The sequence below is a fragment of the Photinus pyralis genome, unplaced genomic scaffold (genome assembly GCF_008802855.1).
Source record: "Photinus pyralis isolate 1611_PpyrPB1 unplaced genomic scaffold, Ppyr1.3 Ppyr1.4_LG8, whole genome shotgun sequence".
NCBI classification, from domain to species: domain Eukaryota; kingdom Metazoa; phylum Arthropoda; class Insecta; order Coleoptera; family Lampyridae; genus Photinus; species Photinus pyralis.
The window spans coordinates 36,318,793-36,342,572 of NW_022170819.1; the positions used below are offsets into that span (position 1 = coordinate 36,318,793).

General features: G+C 36.0%; 1 protein-coding gene across 1 annotated transcript; it reads left to right on the top strand.

Annotated features, from left to right (window-relative positions):
• The first annotated feature begins 3,974 nt into the window (after positions 1 to 3,974).
• Positions 3,975 to 23,243, top strand: LOC116179581 (rho-related GTP-binding protein RhoU-like). The gene is made up of 2 exons (XM_031499378.1): positions 3,975 to 4,052; positions 22,026 to 23,243. Exons 1-2 carry the CDS (start codon positions 3,975 to 3,977, stop codon positions 22,407 to 22,409), a joined length of 462 nt encoding a protein of 153 aa, XP_031355238.1. The 3' UTR covers positions 22,410 to 23,243.
• Positions 23,244 to 23,780: the final 537 nt, after the last annotated feature.

The window sequence follows — 23,780 nt, forward strand, 5'->3', positions numbered from 1 at the left end:
CGTACGTAATTTGTTACGCTTTAATTTCACTACGCGTACCGCAATTGATGCTGTGTCTCTGCCCTTTTGACAATTTTCACGGCACCCCACCCTATGCATAATTAAAATCAGCACTTGTGCAGGTATGGTATAATTTAAACGGGCGAGCGCGGTACGATATTTACTTAAATCTGTTTACTTTTAGAGTGCGTAATGCTTAAACCAATAAATGTGATTTAGTCACTTTTTGATAAATTACCGACAAAGAGGGAGCATGAACGTGATAATGCATTGTTAGTATTAATAATCACTCCCGACTACCATAGTGTTATAAAGAAAGATATAATCACGTAAGGGGAACGTTGCCATTTTTCAACGGGCTTTTATAACTTTTTAAAAATAACTTTAGTTTGTTCTGCTCTAGATCTTTCGCTGGCGAATTTTTAAACGGTTAGTTACGTGATCATGCAATTTATTCGATTGCAGATGCCGAGCTGTTACTATAGCGGTTACTTTGATTTTCTTATTGTAAGATCAGATGAATTTCTTTATTTTGCCGTCAATATTGTACGTACAATCAAGATGTAACGAAATCGCCATCCCTTTATAGTATAAATAGTATAATGTGAAATAATTATTGAACATAACTTCTTTGTCGTTATACACTAACACCTAAAGTGTTTTCAAGTTATTCCTTTTGGAAGTTTTCACGCAGAAATAGGTTGATTTGAATTATTCGTGATGATTTCGTTGAGATTTTTGGAGTGGTCTAATATCCTAATTTAAATGAAAGACCAATATGTAGGGATAGTTGAAACTGAAGCTACGAACGAAACTCCCTCAAAGGTAATTGACAGCATTCCTTATCGATCTCATTAGTATCGAAACCATAAAGAAGAGTATTCGTATTTGCAGTTATTTTTTATTTTTTCAAATAACAAAATAGCGATTGATCAAAAATGTCTAAACATTTCAATTTTTTTTTCAATTTCGATTTCCAAAATGGCCCCCCTTCGCAGGATAGATAATTGAAACAAATTTTTAGGACCAATGTTGTAGTGGATAGTGTAGGGATTTTATAAATATTTTGCTGTCAAAAATCGATGGCGTGGTTATCAAAAAATGATATTTTTTAAATTTTTGATCAATCGCTATTTTATTATTTTCAAAAATAAAAAATAATTGTAAATACAATATATGTTTTAGTGAGCTGAAAGATAGTTTTGACAATTTTTGTTTTTTTGAATTGTCCTTAAAATAAGCTGCAGATCAATTTTCTCTCTTTCTAATCCACACCCTTGTCCCTTAAAATTTCTAACAGTATTTATTATTTCACGATTGAATGCCCTTATCTTCTTCAACCTCTTAGTCTTCCTCCTTTCTTCCATCTTTTCAATCATTTCAAATGTTATCCAAGGCTTCTTTGCTCTGTTTCCTCTCCTACACCCCACCTCCTCCTCAGCCGCTTTGATTATCGCATTCTTCATGCTCTTCCATTTGTCTTCTGTAGTTTCATGACTCTTCGTTGCAACCTCCCTTTTTATTTCAATTCCCATTGCCCTTTCATATGTTCTTTATCCGTCTCCTTTAATTTTACCAGATGCCATTCCTTTGCTCTTTAGCGACTTTAATCTTTTTCCATTTTATTTCCAACAAAAGAACATGGACCAATATGTAGGGATAGTTGAAACTGAAGCTACGAACGAAACTCCCTCAAAGGTAATTGACAGCATTCCTTATCGATCTCCTTAGTATCGAAACCATAAAGAAGAGTATTCGTATTTGCAGTTATTTTTTATTTTTTCAAATAACAAAATAGCGATTGATCAAAAATTTCTAAACATTTCAATTTTTTTTTCAATTTCGATTTCCAAAATGGCCCCCCTTCGCAGGATAGATAATTGAAACAAATTTTTAGGACCAATGTTGTAGTGGATAGTGTAGGGAACATGGTCCGCACCTGGCAATCCACACGCATTTTTAAACTCATTTCTGTATCTCTCTTCAATCGTGATCAAATCAGTCTGCCTTCGCTATCTGTCTCCAGTGAATTTCACGGGGTAAAGTTTCCTTTTATGATGTTTGAACCAAGTGTTGGCTATGATCATCTTGCTTTCCATAAGAGCAGAAAATTAGCGGTTTCTAAGAATCTTCAGGTACAAGTGACTAAATACTCTCAATCCCCTCAATCTTGGGAGATTTTTTTAAGTATCTTCGGACAATATTCAGAGAGTGAAGATTTTCAGGGAATGTACAAACAATCTTTAAAAATTTTCCAAAGATCTTTACAGAACCTTCAGAGTGCATTAAAAAATCGTGACAGTAGAAAATTTTCATAAAGTTTTTCCATAGATTTGGAAAGTCTTTATGGTATCATTTTCAATGCTTCTTCTGTATTACGATAGAACGATTCCAATAGTGATTTTAAAGGCAGTGGTGTCTTTCCTCCCTAACGGCAATCATATAAACCGAAAAATCCTCCTCCTCCTAATGAGTAAATTAAGGATAGAATATAGAAAGAATAGACAGGATTACAAACAAAGAAGTAGCCAAATTGTAGCTGAACGTTAAATTGATCTTTTTACCCAACAGGTCAGATAAAGTACGAAAATCATGGATCCGACAAACAGGGAGGGATTTTAAATCAAAATCATAAAACTTAATATTCTCATTTGTTTATTACAAGAAACGCCGTGTAGGAAAAGATAGATTCCAGAAAAAGAGGGAACATAAACTTGAGCATTTTAAGTACCTACCTAAGCAATCGAAGCAGACGAAGAATGACTCATTTTTTCTTCCTCACAATACAGACAAGGTACAAAGTGAAATTAAGTCCGACTATGAGGTGGAGTGGGATGAGTGATGCTGAGTGCCCAGGGGCGGATAGGGGTTTAGAAAACTCGCGCTCGGAAAATTTGCTCGCTCTGAAATACTTTCCCCTTCCAGTGGCGATAATATGGAGGTTGAATCTTCTAGGTTAACTGCAGGGGACCTTACAGGCCAATTTTGTCACAGAAATAAAAGCGAGGGTTTTCTAGGGTCGAGATGCTCTGTTGATGTAGAGCTTTTTGAGATTTTCTGAACGTATGTATCAGGGAAGATAATTTTTGAGGGCGTTGTTTTGGTCAGGGCGAGAAAAGCTGAAGTTAGTAACTACCAAAGTATATCAAGTTTATACGAAGTTTATACTTCTACCCCAGAGCGTTTCTTCTTATGCATGAACGAATGCCTCAAAAACGTCCTCGCGAACGATCAATTATTGTTTCGTCAAACATGAAATATCTTCATAATCATAAACGAAATTTATAAAACTTCTACCCTCCCTTCGGAAACAAGATCTTCCAAAACTTGAGAAATGTATAAGACTTGCAGTCGCTCATTAAAATTTTTATTTCTAGCTACGCTTCCCTAACGTGAATTGAGTTACTTACACTTTCATTTAAATTATAAGACTTTGTACGTCAGGACGCAAAAATTTTCCTTGTAAACTGACGAAGCTTTGTAACGTAGTAGTTCTTTCAATTTGGAAACTGATTACTTTAATAAAAAAGTTAATAACAAGATAATTCCGGGCGGACCATAAAAAGTCAACGTATTCATTACCATGAACAATAAACTTTACGACATTATTTTAAATAACATTGAAAGGATCAGTATAAGCGCACCGGTGGAGCTTGTATGCACATAAAAATTCTCCTCCTCTTACCACTTTATTTTTGTTGTAACAAAATACATTCTTTATGGCTTATAACAATCAGCCTTTACCCGAGGGCGTAATCCTTCCGAGGCTCTAGAAATGTGCGGAAATCCGCAAAACTTAAATATTTCCGATTAGTTTAAATTTGTCAGGTTTAGATAGGATAAGGGTGTAGGGTGGTGTTTTGTTTGGTTAAGTAAATACGCGCATCTGTCGTGCTTTTTGTTGTTGTTAAAGCGGGCTACTAAAAATGGTTGCAGGGTAAGAGATCTTGTAATAACGTAAAGGTGTTCTTCAGATGTTTTTTTTTGTTGCAGTGGTCGTACAGGTGGATGGCCGGCCAATCAGGGTCGAACTGTGTGACACAGCTGGCGAGGTAGGTCAAACCAAGTTCATTCACTACTTTTTAACAATGAAAATAAATAATATTAACGTAACCGAGTTGTGTTACTATAGCCTAGTGAGATTTTTTTTTATTAACAATTTCACGCGTGAATATGAATTTTATGTGTAACTAACACACGCGGAATGGATTTGTTATATTTAGTACGGTTCTTGGATATCAATTTTAATGTTTGCATGGGATTTGCACGCGACGTATTGGCCTGCAAAAAGTACCTGAAAAATAAAACATACAAACTACCTGTAGATGTGCATGAGACTGTAAATTCCGGATCACCCCCTTCAGTATTCATTCAGTACATTGAATTATATAAAACTAAGGTAAAAATCTAAAGTAACGACAGAATCTTGATCTGTTAGGAACAAAGAATCAATTTAATCGAGCCTGCAGGTAAATGTTTCATATTACTTAGATAATGAATCCACGTGTCACGGCCTTTTGTATTAATGATTATCGAGGGTGCACCATATTACATTTTTTTCTTAACAAAGAATATTTACAAGTAATAGAGCTTTGTTAATTTTTAATATTTTCCTGCGAAATCGGAAAGGGAAGTTTTATATGAGAAATCTTACCCATTGTGAAATTGGATTCCTATCGACTAACTTCGTGTTTCCTGGCCTATCTGTTAGCAAGAATCCCTAAATGATGTCCCATATAACTTGCTGACTCTTAAATTATTGTAGTACCTATACGATTAATGAGTTCTCTTTTAAAAAATTATACTACTAGAGTGCAACATGCATTTTTGTTAATAAACTGAAGATTCAGAATGTTTCGTGTAAGCTTAGACGTTTTTCTTATAAATTTTTCTTCAAGAAAACACCACCTCCCCTTAGGTAAATTCACATGCGGTATATCTGCCTTAAGAAAACGCTCTTCGAGAATATTCCGACCCCGCAGAACTCTCACAAGAAGTTTCCCCTCGGAAAATTCAAGAGACCTTCTATTTCTGTAGCAAAAGTCGCTCGGGTAAACTCGCTCGGGAAGATTCGCACCCCCCAGGTAAATGCCCCCGTGATAATATTTTTGGATCACTCTAATCCCGACATTTTGAAGATGGTAATAAAACGAACTTTAGAATGGCGCATTTACTTCTAGTGCACCCTTTGGAATCGAGCTTTCCCGAACGTGAGCTCTCTTTGCGGCGAGTGGCTCGAGAGGGTATACTCCGGAAGGTGTGAATTTTATTTGGGGGCGTAAATTTTCTGAGACGGAGATACCTACAGGTGGATTTTATTCAGACAGTTTTTTAAGTCTTCCGATTCTTGGATTTCTTTAGATTTTAAGATAATCAGATTCACATTTTAAACTACCCTTTTTCTGTTCTTTGGGTGTCTCCAAGTTTTTCGCATTCTTTCGTTTCTTCAGAACTGTCTTCTTTTCGATACTTCCAGATGCGTTCGCAGTTATTAATTTTTACCATAACTTTTCCATTTTATTGATTTTTCAGTGTTTCCTGACTCTTTTAATATCTCAGATATATCATTTTCTTAATTATATATTATATCTCGGATTCTTTCATTTCTTCTAATTTTTCTGATTCTCTTCATGTTTACAGATCCAGAAGGCTCTTTCGGATCTTACAATTCCTTGGATTCTTAACTTTCACGTCGGAAAAATCTTGTAAACGCGCACAACTGTAGCGTGATCGAATTTTTTCCCCTAGGGGCAAAACTAACCACCGTAAGGAACGCGTCTTCGAGGGGTAGTCGACTTTGGGGGCCTATAAGTTTCTCTCCCTTTCTCGTGTCGTCAATAGAAACTCAAGCTATGAGAAGTGCCTCAAAAAATGAGTACTGTTTTGTGGAGGGTTTTTAGTGAAATCCAGCAAAGTGCGAATTGCGTGTAAACGGGACGTCGGAAGCGGATACCGGCAAAAGATGCGTGGTTGCCCCCAACAAGAGCTTACTGATGGTGCCGTCAAAACCTCAAATGCGAATTGCCTGTGAACGGGACGTCGGAAGCGGGTACCGACAAAGGGGCAAGATCTTATTGGTGGTGGCTAATAGAATACTGATCTGCCACACAAAAAAGCGCTGAAGTCCCTTCGATCTCACACGAGGACTGATAATTTTTTCATATTACACTTTACAGTGTCTTCAAATCTTTTGGTTTCTTCGGATTCCCTTAATCCATCAGATCGTTCAGATTTTCAGGATCTGCTCAATTCTCAATTCTTCGCATTTTTATGATGCTTTAGATTCTCCCACATCGAATTCCTCAGATTCTTCAAAAGAAGAAATTTTTAAAATGTAAAATTCAAATCCTTAGGATTTCTCAGATTCTTCAGTTCCTTTCAATCATTTGCAGAATATAAACATTCAACATCTTTCAGTCGTTTTGGGTCTTTCGGATGCTTTGGATTCTTCAGATCCATCAACTTCTTGGAATTCATCCATTTCTTTGAATTATTCATATACCTACTCTTCGCATCCATCAAGTTGTGAATGTACTTTTGATGCTCACATTCATTCGATTCTTTAGTTTCCGAAGACTTTTGAGATTCTTCGGGTTCGTTAGCTGTGGATTTATGGTTCTAGGGAAATTGCTCTTGATCGAATTCTTCCGATCCATCAGATTCTTCAAATTCTTTGAGCTTCATTCTTGTTTTCGAATTCATTTGGTACTTAGATTCTTCAAATACTAGATAAGTAGCATTCTTAATTATACATTCACTAAAACGAAGCGATTGAGGGAGGGGGGAGGTAAACATTATCATAACCTTGAGTCCTAGACAATCAAGATACGGTGCCGGTGGTATTGCTTGATTGGAAAACACCGAGTAATTCCCCTTTGAGCCCTCATATCCAAGGTTACGATCCATAATCTGTCAACTCGAAATTTTCAAATCTGGCACCATACCCTGGTCCCATTTTGACGACACATGGATGCGGAAAACTAAGAATTAAGTCTTCTATGACTTATTTTCTCTCGTAACTGAAGCTTTTGTTGACGTCTCCCAGGATGCGTTTGTGGTTGACGGCGGCTTTCTATTACAGATGCATGTTGTCCAAAACTTTCAAAATCCCGATGCATCCCGGGATAAGGTGATCAGTGCAGGCGAAAAGTTCTTGCTTGGAGTGAACGTTGGCAGGGGCACAGCCTTGACTCTTGATGAGCTGCGATACGAGATGTTTACCAAAACTTTGGCAAATGCAACATTTAGCCTTCCCTCCTACTTCAGCAGAAAAGAAGCACTTCCTCCGCGTATACCACTAGGTACATGGGTTGGGTGGGTAGGAGGGAAAAAAGGACCCCTCCGAGGTGCCTTCACTCCATCTCTTGCAATTGTAGAATGGAGTGCACGGGGACGGTGTTCGAGAATCTACCTGAATTGTTAAGGTCATACGTACCCCAACGCTCCTGTGGAGGAAAAAGCATTCATCACTCCCATCCTCATCCATTGGAGGAAGAGAGTTGAACCTCAGCAACGAATTGATGGGGGAGATGGAAGATGACCAAGAAGATCCACATCAAGGCCGAGAAAGTTTTAACATTTATTAGGATATTTCAAAGCTGTTTTTGGAATTTGGGGTAAAATTCTATTTGTTCTTTTTATATTCTCTGAACTCGCCATTAAATTATCTACAACATTACAAGAACATTGGGATAAGACCCGTAGTTTGGATGCTACAGACGACAGAAAGTCAGCAAATGGGTCGTCCTTTAACCGTCGATTACTACCTTATAAATTGGTCCGGTTTTGAAGTATTCAATCAAAGTTTTTGAACTACCAACTGTTATGCTCAATCCCCTGAGGGATTACTCGCTTTCAAAACTATCTTAGGGTTTTAGAACCACCCTCCCCCAGATCACTTTGAGGCATTCCTCTTTCAGGTCCAATTTTATTGAACTAAATCTCTCCGAAAACTAGAGAAAAAGCGCCTTGTCAGGCATTCATGAGTACGGTTTGTTTAATAATATTTTTGACTTTGTATGTAAATTAAGGTTCAGAGAGAGAATTTTTTCTCTTACTTTTATTAAAGTAATTTTCCCATAGCAATATTGATCACAAACTATTTCTTTGTTAATTTAAGTATGTAATAAATAATAAAACAATTCGTATGGAAATGAACCGTGGGTATTGAAGAATTTCGCATATATTCATTCCTAATATTTAACAAAGTACCGCTAATGCATTTGAGGATTGTTCTCTTGTTCCAGATAATATCTAGTGCAAAATAGTTAATGTAAATTACTATAGAAAATATGACCAAACATTTTCGTTGTCCTTCAGCTTTCATTGTATCCATGCGAATAAAAATTCCAATAACAGAAAGGTAAATCTGGTACATTAATGAAGATGATGAGGGAATTTTACTCCATGCTTTATTGCATCTCAGCATCGGGACCACCGTTGAAGATTAATGACGTTTATATGCTTCCATAGTACAGAAATGTATTTAACGATTTTATGTGTTCACAAAGCGTGAACTACTAACATTAATTGTTGAAGTTAATGAACATTCGTTTTTCAGTGGATCATCTTTCGCTTTCTTAACGCGTGCCTGAACATTACTTTTTCTTTAAAATACCTACAGCTTGTGAATGGATGGAAGTGAATGCATGCATAATATGCAATACACAGACTTTAAACGTACAAAAGCTCATTACATTTTGCATCCTGTAATTTACGTGATTTGACAGAACACAATGAAAGCCAATAATGATGAATGAATACTAATTAAGCATTAACATTTGTTTTCTTGTTAATTATTAACAATTGATTGACGTGTAATTAGCATCACCGTCTTTGTACCTCCAAATAAAATGTTCCCATTTTTACCATTACCTTTTGCGTTGTACAATGTACATTGTTTATTTACGACCCGTCTTATTGCGGCAGGTTTTAAATGCGTATAGAAGCAAATGGTTAATTTCCAGTTTAAATGTTATAAAAACAGCCGCCGGTTTTCTTACATAAAACGGAAATAAAGAATAATTCATTCCGACTGTTGATTGTAATTAAGGTTAAGTAATGTGACGGTGCTTGTGCTTATTTTCGTTAAATTAAATTAGTGTCAAATTAACCTCTATCGTCTTTTCTGCCCACGTTTGCCTTCTGCCCTCGCTGCCTTAATGTCACCATCTCAATCTTTACTCAGGAGTGTCAATTTATTGTAACCACACGTCACAACTAAAAGTTGTACAGGATACCACAAAAGTTGATAGCGGTTAACATTTCTTCGTAAACGTTTTGTGTATGTCGAAGGCTGTGTTTATGATTATGGCTCTGCGGTTTTAGTAACACCACACCAAAATGCAGCATAAATATATGGATAATAATAAATATTTTGGCATACTTACGTAGGCACGTGCAATATACGTAATTTTTCATCGAATTTAATGAGGTGTCTTCTTCCGTCGTTAATTTCCATAAAAACTACTGTCATTGTTTTTAATAACATTCGATTATCGACGAGAGTTTCGTTTTATCTCTCTGGCCGTTTTCACTTTCCCTTTGTTTTAAGATCAACAGAATTAATAAATTGGTGATAATAGCACCTCCGTATCTTTTACTTACTAGGGGTTGTTTCTATAGAAACGATAATGTTCTAATTTTTCCAAATACTCGAATCGTTATAAACATAAACACACTGTCAACTGACTTAATCGTTACATTTCCCCCTCCTTAGAACCTGTTTCGTCCCTCAAAGATATCGGACCGAAGATCCTGAAGGAAACGACCCGTTGCAGCTTTAGAACAATATCCATTTTTAGTGGAAAAACAGTCCACTAGTCTGGATTATAGTTGCACACAATGATTTTCACACCGGTCTCGAGTAATGACCTCCATCATATTACGGACTTTCCGCCGACCATTAAATCCACAGCCTTAGGTACGGTAACTTTTCGTGTCCCCGTTTGAAACAATCCTGATTCCACATCTTGTTTTTGGGGCAGAAAACACTTCCAATTGCGACGCTACTGTCGTAGGTATCCAAAATGAATGCCCTGTCCGATCTAGAATAACACAGTATCAGCGCACCCTTTAAACGCCATTTCAACCCCTAAAAAGCGGCGGAACACTCTTCTATCCAATCAACAACGTTAGCAGTAAGGCAGTGGCAAAACCAGTCACAAATGGTCGGTAAACACTCTTTAAGTTTCCAATTTAGTAATAAAATGATAACTTTGCCTACTTTGTACTTTCTTCAGTGCGGTATTCTTGAAGGAGCGCCAAGTGAATTGCGAAGGCGGATTCATAAAAAATTTGAAGAACACATTTCCGAAATAATTTTTATAAATGTAGAATTCCACCCAAACTTGGTGTTTCACATTTCGATCACTCATCTACCAGTTAGGGCACAAGCTGAAGACTTCCACCCCTGCTTCCACCATAGTAACAATGATACGCCGATATACTTTGTTCCAACAACAACACCCCCCGGTTTAATCAATTCTACGAAAACGAGAAAATGTTTCAAGTTATGTGGTCGATCTGGTCTATCTATCAATGTCATCGCAAAATCCGCCAGTGATGTCTATAAATTTACGATATAACAATAAAGTGTTATTTTTGGGCAGTGTGTATGCCAAGAAAGAGTTTATTTGCGTAGTTTTGAAATGTTATTTCAATGAGATGAATGATGTCTTCGGTTGTTAGTGAAAATAAATTTTTATGAATTAGGTTACGGAAAATTAACCAAAGTTTTGGAAAACTTTAAATTTGTATCAAAGAACTGACCTCATTTTCAAGTCTTCTATTTCATCTCACCCCTTAAAGGTTAAGGCGTATGGAATCTTGTAATGTAAAAGCTTATCACTAAAACGGTACCTACCAAAATGAATTGGGTTCTTGTTTGCCATCGGTGTCTGCTCTGAAGCTTACTATAAAATTTCTAAACTCTTTTCCACCTCGCCAGTAAAATGAACAAAGACTTTATGGTCATATAAATGTAATTTAAAGTAATTGAATTTCCAAATAGTTCCACATATACCTTCCTTTAGTACAATCAATTTGTACAATACGTACACTTTTTTGTTACAATGGCCTGGTTTCGCCCTTGGACGTAAACAAAGGTACACGGACCGACTACAGAATTCAGATTTTTAAAATATGCGATATGTTTGTCTTTACTAGAAGAATCATTGGTTAAAATTTAAAAAAAAGGCGCGCGTCTGATATTTACAATATGCGATATGTCTTTATTCGAAGCATGTGTAAAATTTAAAAATATCGCTCTATAAATAAGAAACGGAGAAAGTGACGATAATAGCGGCCTTCAACATGAGTTGGAAAAGGCGCTAAAATCGTATTGCAAAACAATGAATTTGCTCCAATATGTCAATTCGCTCTTTTCTTTACACAAAATAAATAATTTCATTGTACCTTTGAAAGGGAGGGTCAATTTAGAGCGCTTCAAGTATAACACTCTTCTCGTTTATCATCAGTCTTTGTTAAAACAGCGAATTCCTCTAGATCAACAAACTATACCCAGAATAAAAATGATGTATTACAATAAATTCATTGTAATTTATTACTAGTGACTACTATGTTACTTTTTGGAGACTAGTAAGGATTACTGGGCTCATCCGGAAAACTTAACCAAAGAAACGTTGAATGCGTTGCCGGATGCACGAAGCTTGTGCCGCCACAAAACTAAAATATTTCATAGTTTTTGTCTTCACGTTGTCAGTCCAATACTTTGGTTGATAACCAATCGAAATTCGATATTGGCCCATTTCCCCTTTTCAGTTTCGCATTTTATCGCGTGGAAAATATATAATCGGTTTCACCTTTGTTTTTGATAAATCCCATTCCTTGCGCACGTAGACACGGGACCCCTAAGAAGAATAGAGGCAATCGAAAAAGAATCCTCATATTTGTCAGCCAACACAAACACATTTACCGTTAAATGTATACAATTTGTTGAACTTACATTTTCAGACTAAAAATGGATGCATATCTCGCCTCCCTAATGGAGAAAACGCACTCCGTGCATAAATCGAATTTATAGCAACCATTTATTATATTCCAATCTGCAGCACTTTATTTTTTTCATAAAAGTAGTCGTTACCATCATAATTCTGCGTGCGGCTTATTATAAATAAGTTTCCTCCTACCTACGTGAAAATGTGCGATCACGTACTTATTGTAAAGCAATTTTGAAACATGATAATGCCGTGGAGAAGAAGGGATTAACTGGACTTATAAGATTAATTTAGTCGTGGTGCGACCCATAAATAGGGGACTTTCCAACCCTGTAGCACAATATTCCTCCATAACAATGCTGTTATTGTGAATGGACGTATTGTTATTGTCTTTTTTGCATTGTTGTGTTAGACGGTTAGACTTCGGATTTCTTTTTTAGAAAGGGCTTTGTAATGTTTGTAGATTCTTGTTTGAGATATTGACATCAAAGTAACGATTACGCTACACCTCCCATTGGCTTGACAAATTAGTTCGTAACACAAAACGTCGGTGAAAGGCGCTGCTGGTGATCCGTCTTTGTAATAATTTAATGCCATGATGGCTTGATACGTTAAACTTCGATGAAGGGTAAAATAAGACTGCTGTAGACGACATAAATGGACTTTTTTTGTTATATTTCGATGCGAGAAGGGAAATCCGCGTATTGCATAGAAGTTTGGAACGTTCTTTTGACACGAAGAGAAGGACGGGCAGACGTGGCGGGTTTCGACAATGCCAGATGAGAGAAGATCCGATCAAAAATTATTAGCAGTTTACGAAATCCCTCGGTGTTTAGAATTAGAAAATCACTCTGTGTACGTCTCGGTATCTTATAAATAAACTACAACGTAAATAAAGCTAAAATATAAATCTCGTTGAAAGCTGTTTAATCTTGCTTCATACGTAACAAAAGTAAATGTTATTTTTTGAAATCAAACGAAAATGATCTCACACGATGCTTAATTGCCCAATTCCATTGCTGCCTCCGAATAAATGACAATCGTAAACCCAGGTGTTCCTCTTCCTGTAATATGCTTCTATCGAATGAGTTCAAACTTGGTTTGCTCAAAACTTTAGGATTTATATTTGTGTACGTACATTGTTTCGAATAACCAGCTTAAGGTAATTCAAAATTAATAATTTGTAACCCTCGGTAGCCCGTAGCCATGGGGTGGTCATGTGGCGCTGAGCCCCACCTTGAACGTGGTCTTGCCCCCACTGGAAATTAAGGTTGATGGTTCCTTTACAAAAATTACAGGGGAAATCTTTATCAAAAACTGCTTGTGCCCCCCTAGAAAAATGCTGGCCACCCCTGCTTGCTACTTCATTCTGGCTACGGGCCTGGGTAACTACAGGTGGGACCTGGCCCGTTTTAAGGTGAAATCTCGTGAAAGTTAATTCACTCAATGGGTAAAATATCCCTTTATCGTCTTGCATAATAAATAACTATTAATTTACTGAATTTATTACAAGTTAGAGACTCGCACTGTATAAAACGAGGTATAAAATGATAACATTTGTAAGTTCTGATTATAATTTTCCTTATTTGAAACAAGGATATATGGTTTAGAAAATCGCATTTTTTGGGTTCAGCTCCCATTCGGAACTTCCATTGTTGAATTTTTATACACAATAAAGAGAGCTTTAAACAAGCGCCTACATCTTTTTGCTTTGCTTTAAAAATCTACGCGATTGTAATAAGCACAACTATAGAATCAAATTGTAAACCTCAAAAAATGTCACGCGTCTCCATTAATTTTTATGCAAAGTTAAGATAATCTCTAAGGTCCGGAGATTCCTCCGTACAAGAAAATTCCGCTAGGGTATGGTCAGCGTTCTTTGGTATTTGTAGCTTCTTTTTTTTGCGAAATGAAAAACCCCCAATATGTGTTGACAATTGGAACCGCAATTCGTCCCAGATTATTTACATTCCAATTCACTCATTCAACAATCGCAGCATCCGACCAGGTAAAAGATATCGATGGACGAGTTCGTACTTGCGATTTCGGGAAAATTTGATAAACTTACGCGATGTGTTTCAGAGAGTTTGTCGCGATTTTATTTATACGGTTACTTTTTGGTCTTAATAACGCAACTGTCTGTATTAATTGATTTATTATAATTATTAATTAATTTTTAACTGAACCTATTTCAGATTTCACCACAGTGGCCTAATTCCACATACACAATAACAACAAAACATATACAAACCTAACTCGGAAGAAACGCCCCCTAACTTGTAGTAACTTACTAAATCAGATGGAATTTGCGCCGACTCTCATGTATCATATTTAATAACGCGAGCCGTAACCTATTTGAATGAGGAAAAATGGCATACGGTATTGTGGAAAGAGCCCACCTCTGATGTTGCAACAAAAAAGACTGTACCTAGGGCACAACTTCCATAGGCACCCATAGACCGGGAGGTAGCGTACATCTTAACTAAACCGTAAGAGACAAAATATTCGACAATACAGGCTGAAAGTACGTTCAAAACTAGTAACAAAATCATCCGTGTGCCAGTCGTGGCAGAATTAACTTGGGGGAGGTGCTGACAAAGTGAATATTTTGATGGGGATCAACTAACCATAAGGGCAACGGATAAGATTTCTAATACGAAATGCCATGTTTCCTATGGTTTTCAGATATGCTATGACGCTGCTCAATGTAGGAAAAACACCCCTGAACTAAACCATGATGACCATATAAAAGTCATACATTCCTGTTTTTGTCACTATTTCAAAATATATCACGGCAGATGATATTAACTATAATGGAGATTATAAAAATCTTGTAGTTCATTTTCATATTACTAATTACTAAAAACACAAAATCACATACTATCAAATCGGATTTACAGGGTAGTTTACCAAGATTAATTATTCGAGAATCTACCTCTTATTCCCTCTTCGTGGCTGCGGCACAATTCAGTTTCCTAGGTTTTCACCATCACTTTCGATTCTGTTATGCTCGTTGGGCACTGAACACGAATTTGAAGTTTCTAGGAAAAAAATTGACCCGAAATTTTGATTTTTGGGTACTTTTTGCCCAAATTCCCACTTTTTTCAGTTTTTGGCCTATATCTCAGAAAGGTAGCGTTTTTTTATAGGGCCATTCCATACAAAATGAAAGTAGATAAATTCCGCCTTTAGGGCGCATCAGAGAACATACCTATTCGGATATCTAGTGAAATTTACCGTTTTCGCGGAAATTGCCGATGCTGTGATACTTCACTGTTAAGTTAAGCTTGATTTTATTGTATTATTTTACCTTCTTCTGTGACAAGTGGGAACATTTGGACAAAAAGTGCAAAAAAAAACAAAGTTCCGGTCCAAATTTTTGCCTGCAAAACTTAAAATTTATGTTTAACGATCCAAAAAGCATAAAGAGTGAGAAAATAAAAACTATAGCAAAACTTTCCTCCGAGAATCCAAAGATGCCTATCCTAAAGAACCTAGGTCTTTTTTGCCCGTGAATGGTGAAAGTAATATATAAGAGAGGCTTCGAAACAGAGCTTTTATGAAATTTGCAGGCTGCTTTTGACTGTCGCCAGAAATTGAGGAGTAGGATTTCCTCATCTTTATCCCTACGATCATGTTCTTCGTCCTTAATGGAAACCGAGATGGAAACGGTAACTATTCTGTTAAAAATCAGATGCACAATACAAATCTTGCCAATAGTACGTTCGGATAATCGCTCAAAGATGTGCAGGGGTTATTTTAAGAGATGCAGAGAAACTAATCAATGAGAACATCGACAACTGGGCCCAGGAGCACTTGAAGAATCATACTTCTGAACCAGTCTCTGCAGAGCAGAGATCCATCAATGTTGCATAGAAACAACGGCACTGGAGCCAGAAGATAGTTTTGAACGAGCCGAAGGTCTATCTTCTTTTGGCCGACTATAGCCAAATTTTGCTTATTAAATGTAGTTGATTAAAAGCTAAAAAACGGGTGTGCTCCAGTTAAAGTATCCTCTGAAAATGTTTCACAAGCCTCAATGATCTTGTATAAATTGGGGAATAATCCGAAATCGGTCTCAACAGTCTTACGTAATTAACCACACCTAATTCTAAAAGGGATTCATCGATGGCGTAGTTATCAAAAAAAAAAAAACGTTGAATTTCTCCGCATTTCTACCGTGTAAATCAGATTTGATAGAGAAGGTAAAGAGAACCAATCAAATCGTCGCAAATTGTGCGAAGGCCACCGTAAAATGTAGGATCTTGTACAAAGGCCACCTCCTATCTAGATTGTATTGTTTTAAATGGTATATTTGGATCAAAATAACATGTATTGGAATAGTGCACACCAATTTTTTTCCCGGCACAACTTTTGGCAGTCAAAACTCAATATGTTCGGACTTTTTTCAGTTTTCCGCTTAAAATTCGAAAACGGTCCATATTTTATGAATAACACTTCATTAGTAAATTATAGAAAAAAACAATTCTGCGTCAAAAAAAATGAACAAACAAAATCGGTCCAATAGAAAAATATTTACAAGCAATCAAAAAACACCCATTTTTCTTACTTATCTAAAAAACTGATTTAATAATTTTTTAATGAGTTATGGCTCCTAAAGGGGCAATAAAATCCACAAATTCCTAAATATTGTAGAACACACTAAACGTGCGCGCTGCTCATTATACATTTCTTTTTGTACAAATGTTAAAAGTTATCCCTGTATATAAAAAAAGTTTAATTAAAATACAGGATTTATATACCTGGTAACGAAACTTCATATTCAGACCAACTCGAGTCAATAAACTATGTACCTACTATTTTTTTTGGATAAACGATGTCTACAAATTAAAAAATTGGCTGAATTTAAAAATGTAGGTAATAGTTGAACTTTGGTTGATACTCTATGCGTATATTTTAGTGTAAAAAAAACCACCTAGAGACAATTTTGGTAAAATTCCATGTTTGAAAAAGTGGTAGCTAAAATTTCAAAAATTGGTCCAATATTAAATTTTTGGTACTTTTTGAACTCTCTGATGTCCTACAATCTTTAGGGAGGGGGAGTGGATTTTATAGTTCCTTTAGGAGCCACAACGCATTAAAAAAAAGGTTATCTGAGATTTAATAGTGTTCTTTGATCGCCTGTAAAAATTTTTCTATTGGACCGATTTTGCTTGTTCATCTTTTGATCGACGCAGAATTGTGTTTTCTTTAATTTACTAAAGAAGTGTTATTCATAAAATATGGACCATTTTCGAGTTTTATGCGAAAAACTCCCAACATTATGAGGTTTTTTGGCTGCCAAAAGTTGCGCCGAGCAAAAATTGGTGTGCACTCGTCAAATACATGTTATTTGGACTCAAATGGACCATTTAAAACAATAAAATCGTTTCCACCACCTTTCGCAGGAATCGGCCCTTCTGACCGCTTCGCATACTGGACTACTATAGTGAGCGCGCACTTTGAAAGATAGTCGCGTTTGGTGAGGCATTTGAATACCTGTTATCTACAATTTGTGACGTTTAGGCCATAAAGGTCAGTCCGCCTTACCCCTTATAGTAGGAGAGCTAGCACGAAATCCACTGAACGAGAATGATCAAAATTTTAGTCGATGGAGTTCCATTTTGCCCTATCAGAGTATGCTAAAATCGATCGTCTGCCACCTCAGGTCATATGACTTAAGGCGCTGCGGGTACTTCTTGCGGTGCCAATTCTGAAAGGTCGTTTTTCGAGAAAATAAGTTATACACCAAATGAAAACGTTGATAATAGCTCTTAAAAAAATATTTAAAAAAATCGCGCACATTTGATAACTCCGTAAAAAAACAATTTTTAGTCGGTTTTTCACGAACTTTCTACGGATATAACTAGGTTACCGTTGGACGAATGAAGCTGATTTTTTTTACAGACTGATGATAGGTAGGTACTACTAATGACTTAACAGTGTTTCGTTTTTAAATTTTTTCTCTAATTATAAGATTATCTTATTATCTTAACATTATAAGATATCTTATAATTAGAGAAAAAAATTAAAAAAGAAACACTCTCATAGTCATTGGCTGTGCCCATCATTAGTCTGTAAAAAAAATCAGCGTCATTTATCCAACGGTAACCTAGTTATATCCGTAGAAAGTTCGTGACAAACCGACTAAAAATTGTTTTTCTACGGAGTTATCAAATGTGCGCGATTTTTTTAAATATTTTTTTAAGAGCTATTATCAACGTTTTCATTTGGTGTATAACTTATTTTCTCGAAAAACAACCTTTCAGAATTGGCACCGCAAGAAGTATCCGCAGCGCCTTAAGTCATATGACCTGAGGCGGCAGAGCATACTCTGATAGGGCAAAATGAAACTCCATGGGTTAAAATTTTGATCATTCTCGTTCAGTGGATTTCGTGCTAGCTCCCCTACTATTATCTAATAACTGGCAAGCGAAAGTGTAGGTACTTGTCTTTAAAAAACACACCAAAACTTCTATTATCTGATCTGAAAATGGGAAAAATGGAAATCCACTTTCCAACTCCAACAAAAGAAGTTTGTGAATACGTTGATATATTGAATGAATTTTTGGACCAATTAAATGCTTCTAATAAGAACCCGGATTTATCATGAATATAGAGAGAACGAATGAAATTTATAGTCTTCCTTTTTGTACAGTTTTTAGGCATGAGGTGACACAATAATCTTGAGTTGCTTGTTTCGATTTCAAGACATTTCATTTTGCGAAGGAGGTATTCGGTCCACTCGTATCAAATTAATTCAAAATTAGCAAACAATTATCATTAAACCTAATAGAAAGGCAAATATTATCAACAGACTTCTAACACCTGTTTAAAATGCCGACACATGTGTTTCCAATTTTAGACTCGGATAGATAAGATGATTGTAGTTGTCGTGTATAAATTTTTGATTTGGAAAATGATTGATTGAAACTAACGACAGTTACATGTGTTGAGGTAAATTTCCATACACAACATTTAGTCACCCTCCATCTATTGTCCAACTCCAAAATAATTTTGCATTATATGCCCAATGTTTAAATGTAAAAATCCAAATTACTTACTGCATTTTACGCGGTACCTAATCTGTACTTGACAAAACTCACCCTAGCTTTCTTGCTTTCGGTACTTGGCACTCTCCTTCGAACCATTTGAAATTTTTGGAGACCATTCCGCACAAGATGCACTGCATTTCGCTTTAACACGATCAAATTAAATGATCAAAAGTTATACCTATTTTTGATGGTGGGGCGGTAACGTAAGTAGGTAGAGATTAATCACCTGATGCGCTTATCTGCACGTGCGGTCACTTTTACCTTTCAATAATTGTGTATCCGTACCGAACGAAATCGTTCCTGATAAAATATGACATGTGAACTGCAATTTTTGAACCCATGAGATTGTGTTCTAAATTAATTTTCGTTCTCACATGGAAAAAGTCAAAATCTGACTTTCCTTATCTACCTTCCAATTGCACTTTGTCACTCAAATAGCTTTCTTTTGGCTCGTTCAAAAATAAACTTTAGCTTCTAATTGTTTTACTCAATATTCCCACGCAGCAAATATTGATATTAATTTATAATACCTGTGAGAAGGTATGAGGAAGCGTAGGTTTTTCTATATGGAAGCGGCGGTAGTAAAGTATTGGAATGAGTGTTAAAAGCAAGTATGGGTAAAAATTTAAGAAGACTTCGAAAGGATTTCTGAGGATTTATAAGGAATTTTATTCGATTTCAGGGATTTCCATGGATCTCCAGGAATTGACGGGGAGCTTAAGGGATTTCTTTGATTGCTTGTAAAAATTTTTCTATTAGACCGATTTTGTTTGATCGACGCAGAATTGTGTTTCCTTTAATTTACTAAAGAAGTGTTATTCATAAAATATGGACCGTTTTCGAGTTTTACACTGAAAAATGTCCGATCATTTTGGGGTTTTTTGGCTGTCAAAAGTTGTGCCGGGAAAAAATGGGTGTGCACTCTTCAAATATTATGTTATTTGGACCCAAATGGAATCCGTCTATTGAAACCGTTTAGAATAACATGGTCTCAGGAGTCTGAGAACACCTCTGCCATTGAATATTGGAAATAGTGACAAAATGAGGATTTTTTGTACATCACGTTTATATGGTCCTCATGGTTTAGTTTCGGGATGTTTTTCCCTACATTGAAAACCGTCTGTCGCCCCGAACGCTGCACTTGAAATCGTCTGCCCTAGCATATTTAAAAACTATTTATTATAAAAATAATTATCATAAAAAGTAGCACCACGTGGCATAGCCAAATATATGGGAATTTTCACCACAACTGCCTAAGAAAAAACAAGGACTCCGGAGGTAGCTATTAAGAGGGAATAAGTTGCGGCGAAGCGGGCCTTTGGTTAGTTGGCTCTTACGACACGCAGTTCCTCTGCGGTAGGGGTATTCTACTGCCCGCCCCTACACGGTGATATCTAACTATAGAAGACTATCACTAAAATATCCATAAAACTCCAACGATATTTAAAAAATCGAAAAATTTAAGTACGATAGCAGGCTTCCGTTACATCTTGTACTTGACGGAACAACTTTATGTATGTAATATTCAGAAGAGAGAGTAGATCATTCACGTTTTCAGAACGTTTAAGTATTTCTCGGTGCTTCAAATTTTGGCAGTAAAAAAAATTTCAAGCAACACAAGTCCTCTAAATTTGAATTATAGGAAAATTGCATGTCATTCATTTTACACGAGGTGACCAATGGGTTTTAGGCACAAGGAAATATCAACTCTTATCAGCTTCATTGTTATTTACCTTCTGCATTAGGATTAAGGCCTTTGATAAAATCGAGCTGCATAGGTGTCAAATATAAAAATAGCTGATATCAAATAAACACTTCAAAAGACAATGCAAGATCGGACGATAAAAATAGCCGTGTAAAAAATCAAATGATAACAAATAAAAAATAAATCGCTGTGGTAATAGCTACTCATTCATCTAACAAATCTCTAGAGATAGATGTTTTGCAGACCTAGAGCTACCAAAAACATAATACCTAATAGATTGGGGAAACCGCTACTAGTACAGCAGAAAACAAAACACGAAAGATAAATAGGCTAATTCAACATTGCTCTGGAAAAGGCGCTATATCTAAATTTGCCTAGTTTTTCAGGGTCTCGTTTCGTTTAATGGAATTTTTAAGCGAGCCTGGCCTGGCGTGTTAGTCAACAAAAAGTTAATGTCTAACCATCCACCATTTTTCGCATACTTCGAAGGTAGCTGCGTCACATTAAATATTTTAGTCGAAGTTCTTATACAGGAAACGAGTTATTCGGAATAATCGCTTCTAAATTTCCGACTTTATTCAAAATTCCTAAACGATCACAGAAATGACTTTAATTGATAATTAGTCACATGTTCTCTAGTCAAACTTTGAGACCTGTAGGTTCGATGTCTTTCGCCAGTTCACCTATACGGCGCTGTTAATGTTCATTATAAAAAGTAATTCCAGTATTTTTGAACCTTCCCCCAAAGTTGCGATTGTTTTGGTTTAGAAAGTGTAATATAACACTACTTTCCGATCAGATCGTTATATTTTATACAAATGCGGAGAGAAATCACGTTTCAGGTTTTCCGGAAGAACAATGCAATTACAATGCAATTATCTTCCAAAATTACCATAATTGCAGAGAATGTGCCTCCCTACATCGGACGTAAGCATTTTTTTACCTATGCCCAAACATGGAATAATGTAACTAAAAATCTGAAGGCTGCACCTTTTGTACAAGCTCAAACCTTGTTTCTCGAATTTAATTAGGACACCTATTGTTCAAACTAAAGCAAGTTCATTATAAAGATGAAGTTCATTTATTAGTAACGTTGTAAGGGGTTTTACTTATCTACATTAATTATACCTAACGCCCCAATTAAACATTCATTTACATTTATACTCTCGTAATTTGATAATGAAATGAGATTACTTGAAAAGTTCATTTTAAAAATAATTAAAGTTATCGACTTTTATAATGAAAAACTGCTTTGCCTCGGGTTTCTTCTCCTGAATTTGCTTTGACTAACTTTAACTTTTGTTACAGGATGAACTGAACCCATTGCGAAGTCTCTGCTATCCAGGCACCGACGTCTTCATGCTCTGTTTCTCACTGGTGCGTCCAACGTCATTTTACTCGGCATGCACACGGTGGGCCGATGAATTGCAACGTTTAGAGGCGGCAGTTGTTCTTGTCGGTACGCAAGCTGATCTCCTGAATAATCCAGATGTCCTGCAGAAATTAAGGCGATGTGGCGAAATACCAATTACAACGGAGCAAGCGGAAAACTTAGCGGATCGCCTAAATGCCCCGTATGTTCAGACATCTGCGAAAACCTGCAATCAGCTGAAAGCTGCGTTTGACGAAGCCATAATTCTTGCTCTTAAGCGAAAAAAGAGAAGCTTATGGAGACGGCTGTGTTGCTTGTAATTACATCCTTTCCGAGTAATTAAGCATACTTTGGGTGATGTTTTAAAAATACTGTTGTGACCAATCAAATTACGTTCTAGATATTTATTACTGATTGCTCATGCTAGTATGTGATTATTTATGTTTTTATATGGATACCCATTAAGAAACGTTCTGATTGCTCATTGCCAGTGTCTATTTTGCTGGCTTTTAGCACAATTAAATGTGACTTTGCTAGTTACTTTGTATAGGCCTTTCATGACATTCCAAAATTTTAGACTGGTCGATACTTGACACACTGATGTATCCCTTATGTAATTCATCTACTCTTCGGTGTTGTGATTACAGTACCCTGCACATCATTTTGCAATTTTAAACTGCTTTCATATAATTGTTCTTAATTAGGCGAGTATGTGCGACTGAATAGGAAAATTCGTAAGAGTAGTTTTAAGTTTGTAATCATTGATACTTCCAATTATTGTGATAAAATATTTATTAAGTATTAACTGTGTTGTATTTTAACCTGGCATACGAGTGGAGTTGTGCGCAAGGATTCTCTTTAGTTGTATCAAGCACGATGGAAACAAAAAAAACATCCTATACATATCAGTGTATCCTAAAGTTTTGTATGATAAAAGAAGTGATTAATAAATACTCATAAGGTTAGAGTTCGTTATTGTAAGAAGTTTGACTTGGACTGTTATTTTTAGCACTGTTTCAATAATTTTTATCTGTTAAGGAAATTATTGCCATGTTTCACGCGTAATAATTTTAGAGAAAATAAAGGAAACCTAATTCTGTAAGACCTCTAGATATTAAGTATCTATCTATAATAAATTATGCTACACCACACAACTTTTGTTGAGTTTTCATTTATGTATTCCCAAAATTGGTCATCTTTCTACAAAACTTCAACTGTCAGCTAAACAGCTAATCTTGGCGAATCCCAGATGGTGGGTAATACTATGAGAACAGTAACACATCATGCATTCAATAATGAACTGTTAGTCAAGAATATTAATGTCAACCTCCATTAGGACAAAAAAAGAAACTCTCTTGACTATAGAAAAACGCATGCTGTAATAGATTTTATTTGTTACTCAGTTGTAAACGTTGATTAACAAGACAAAACGCAAACGGGTAAACGTCATGTTTAAACGCTACTGACTTGTAAAACTGACAGCAGACCTGTAAAACTGACAGCAGACCTGTAAAAATTTTACAAGTTAGTAATCTAGTAATTTCATTGGCCAGAATTAATGCGAAGTCTCTGTTACATGGATCACATGATATTTTAGACATTTCTTCAAGATCAATTTAAGAACTAATTATTTACGTTTACTATTGTTTACAAATGAGTAACAAATAAAATATTGTACATTATACGCCAGG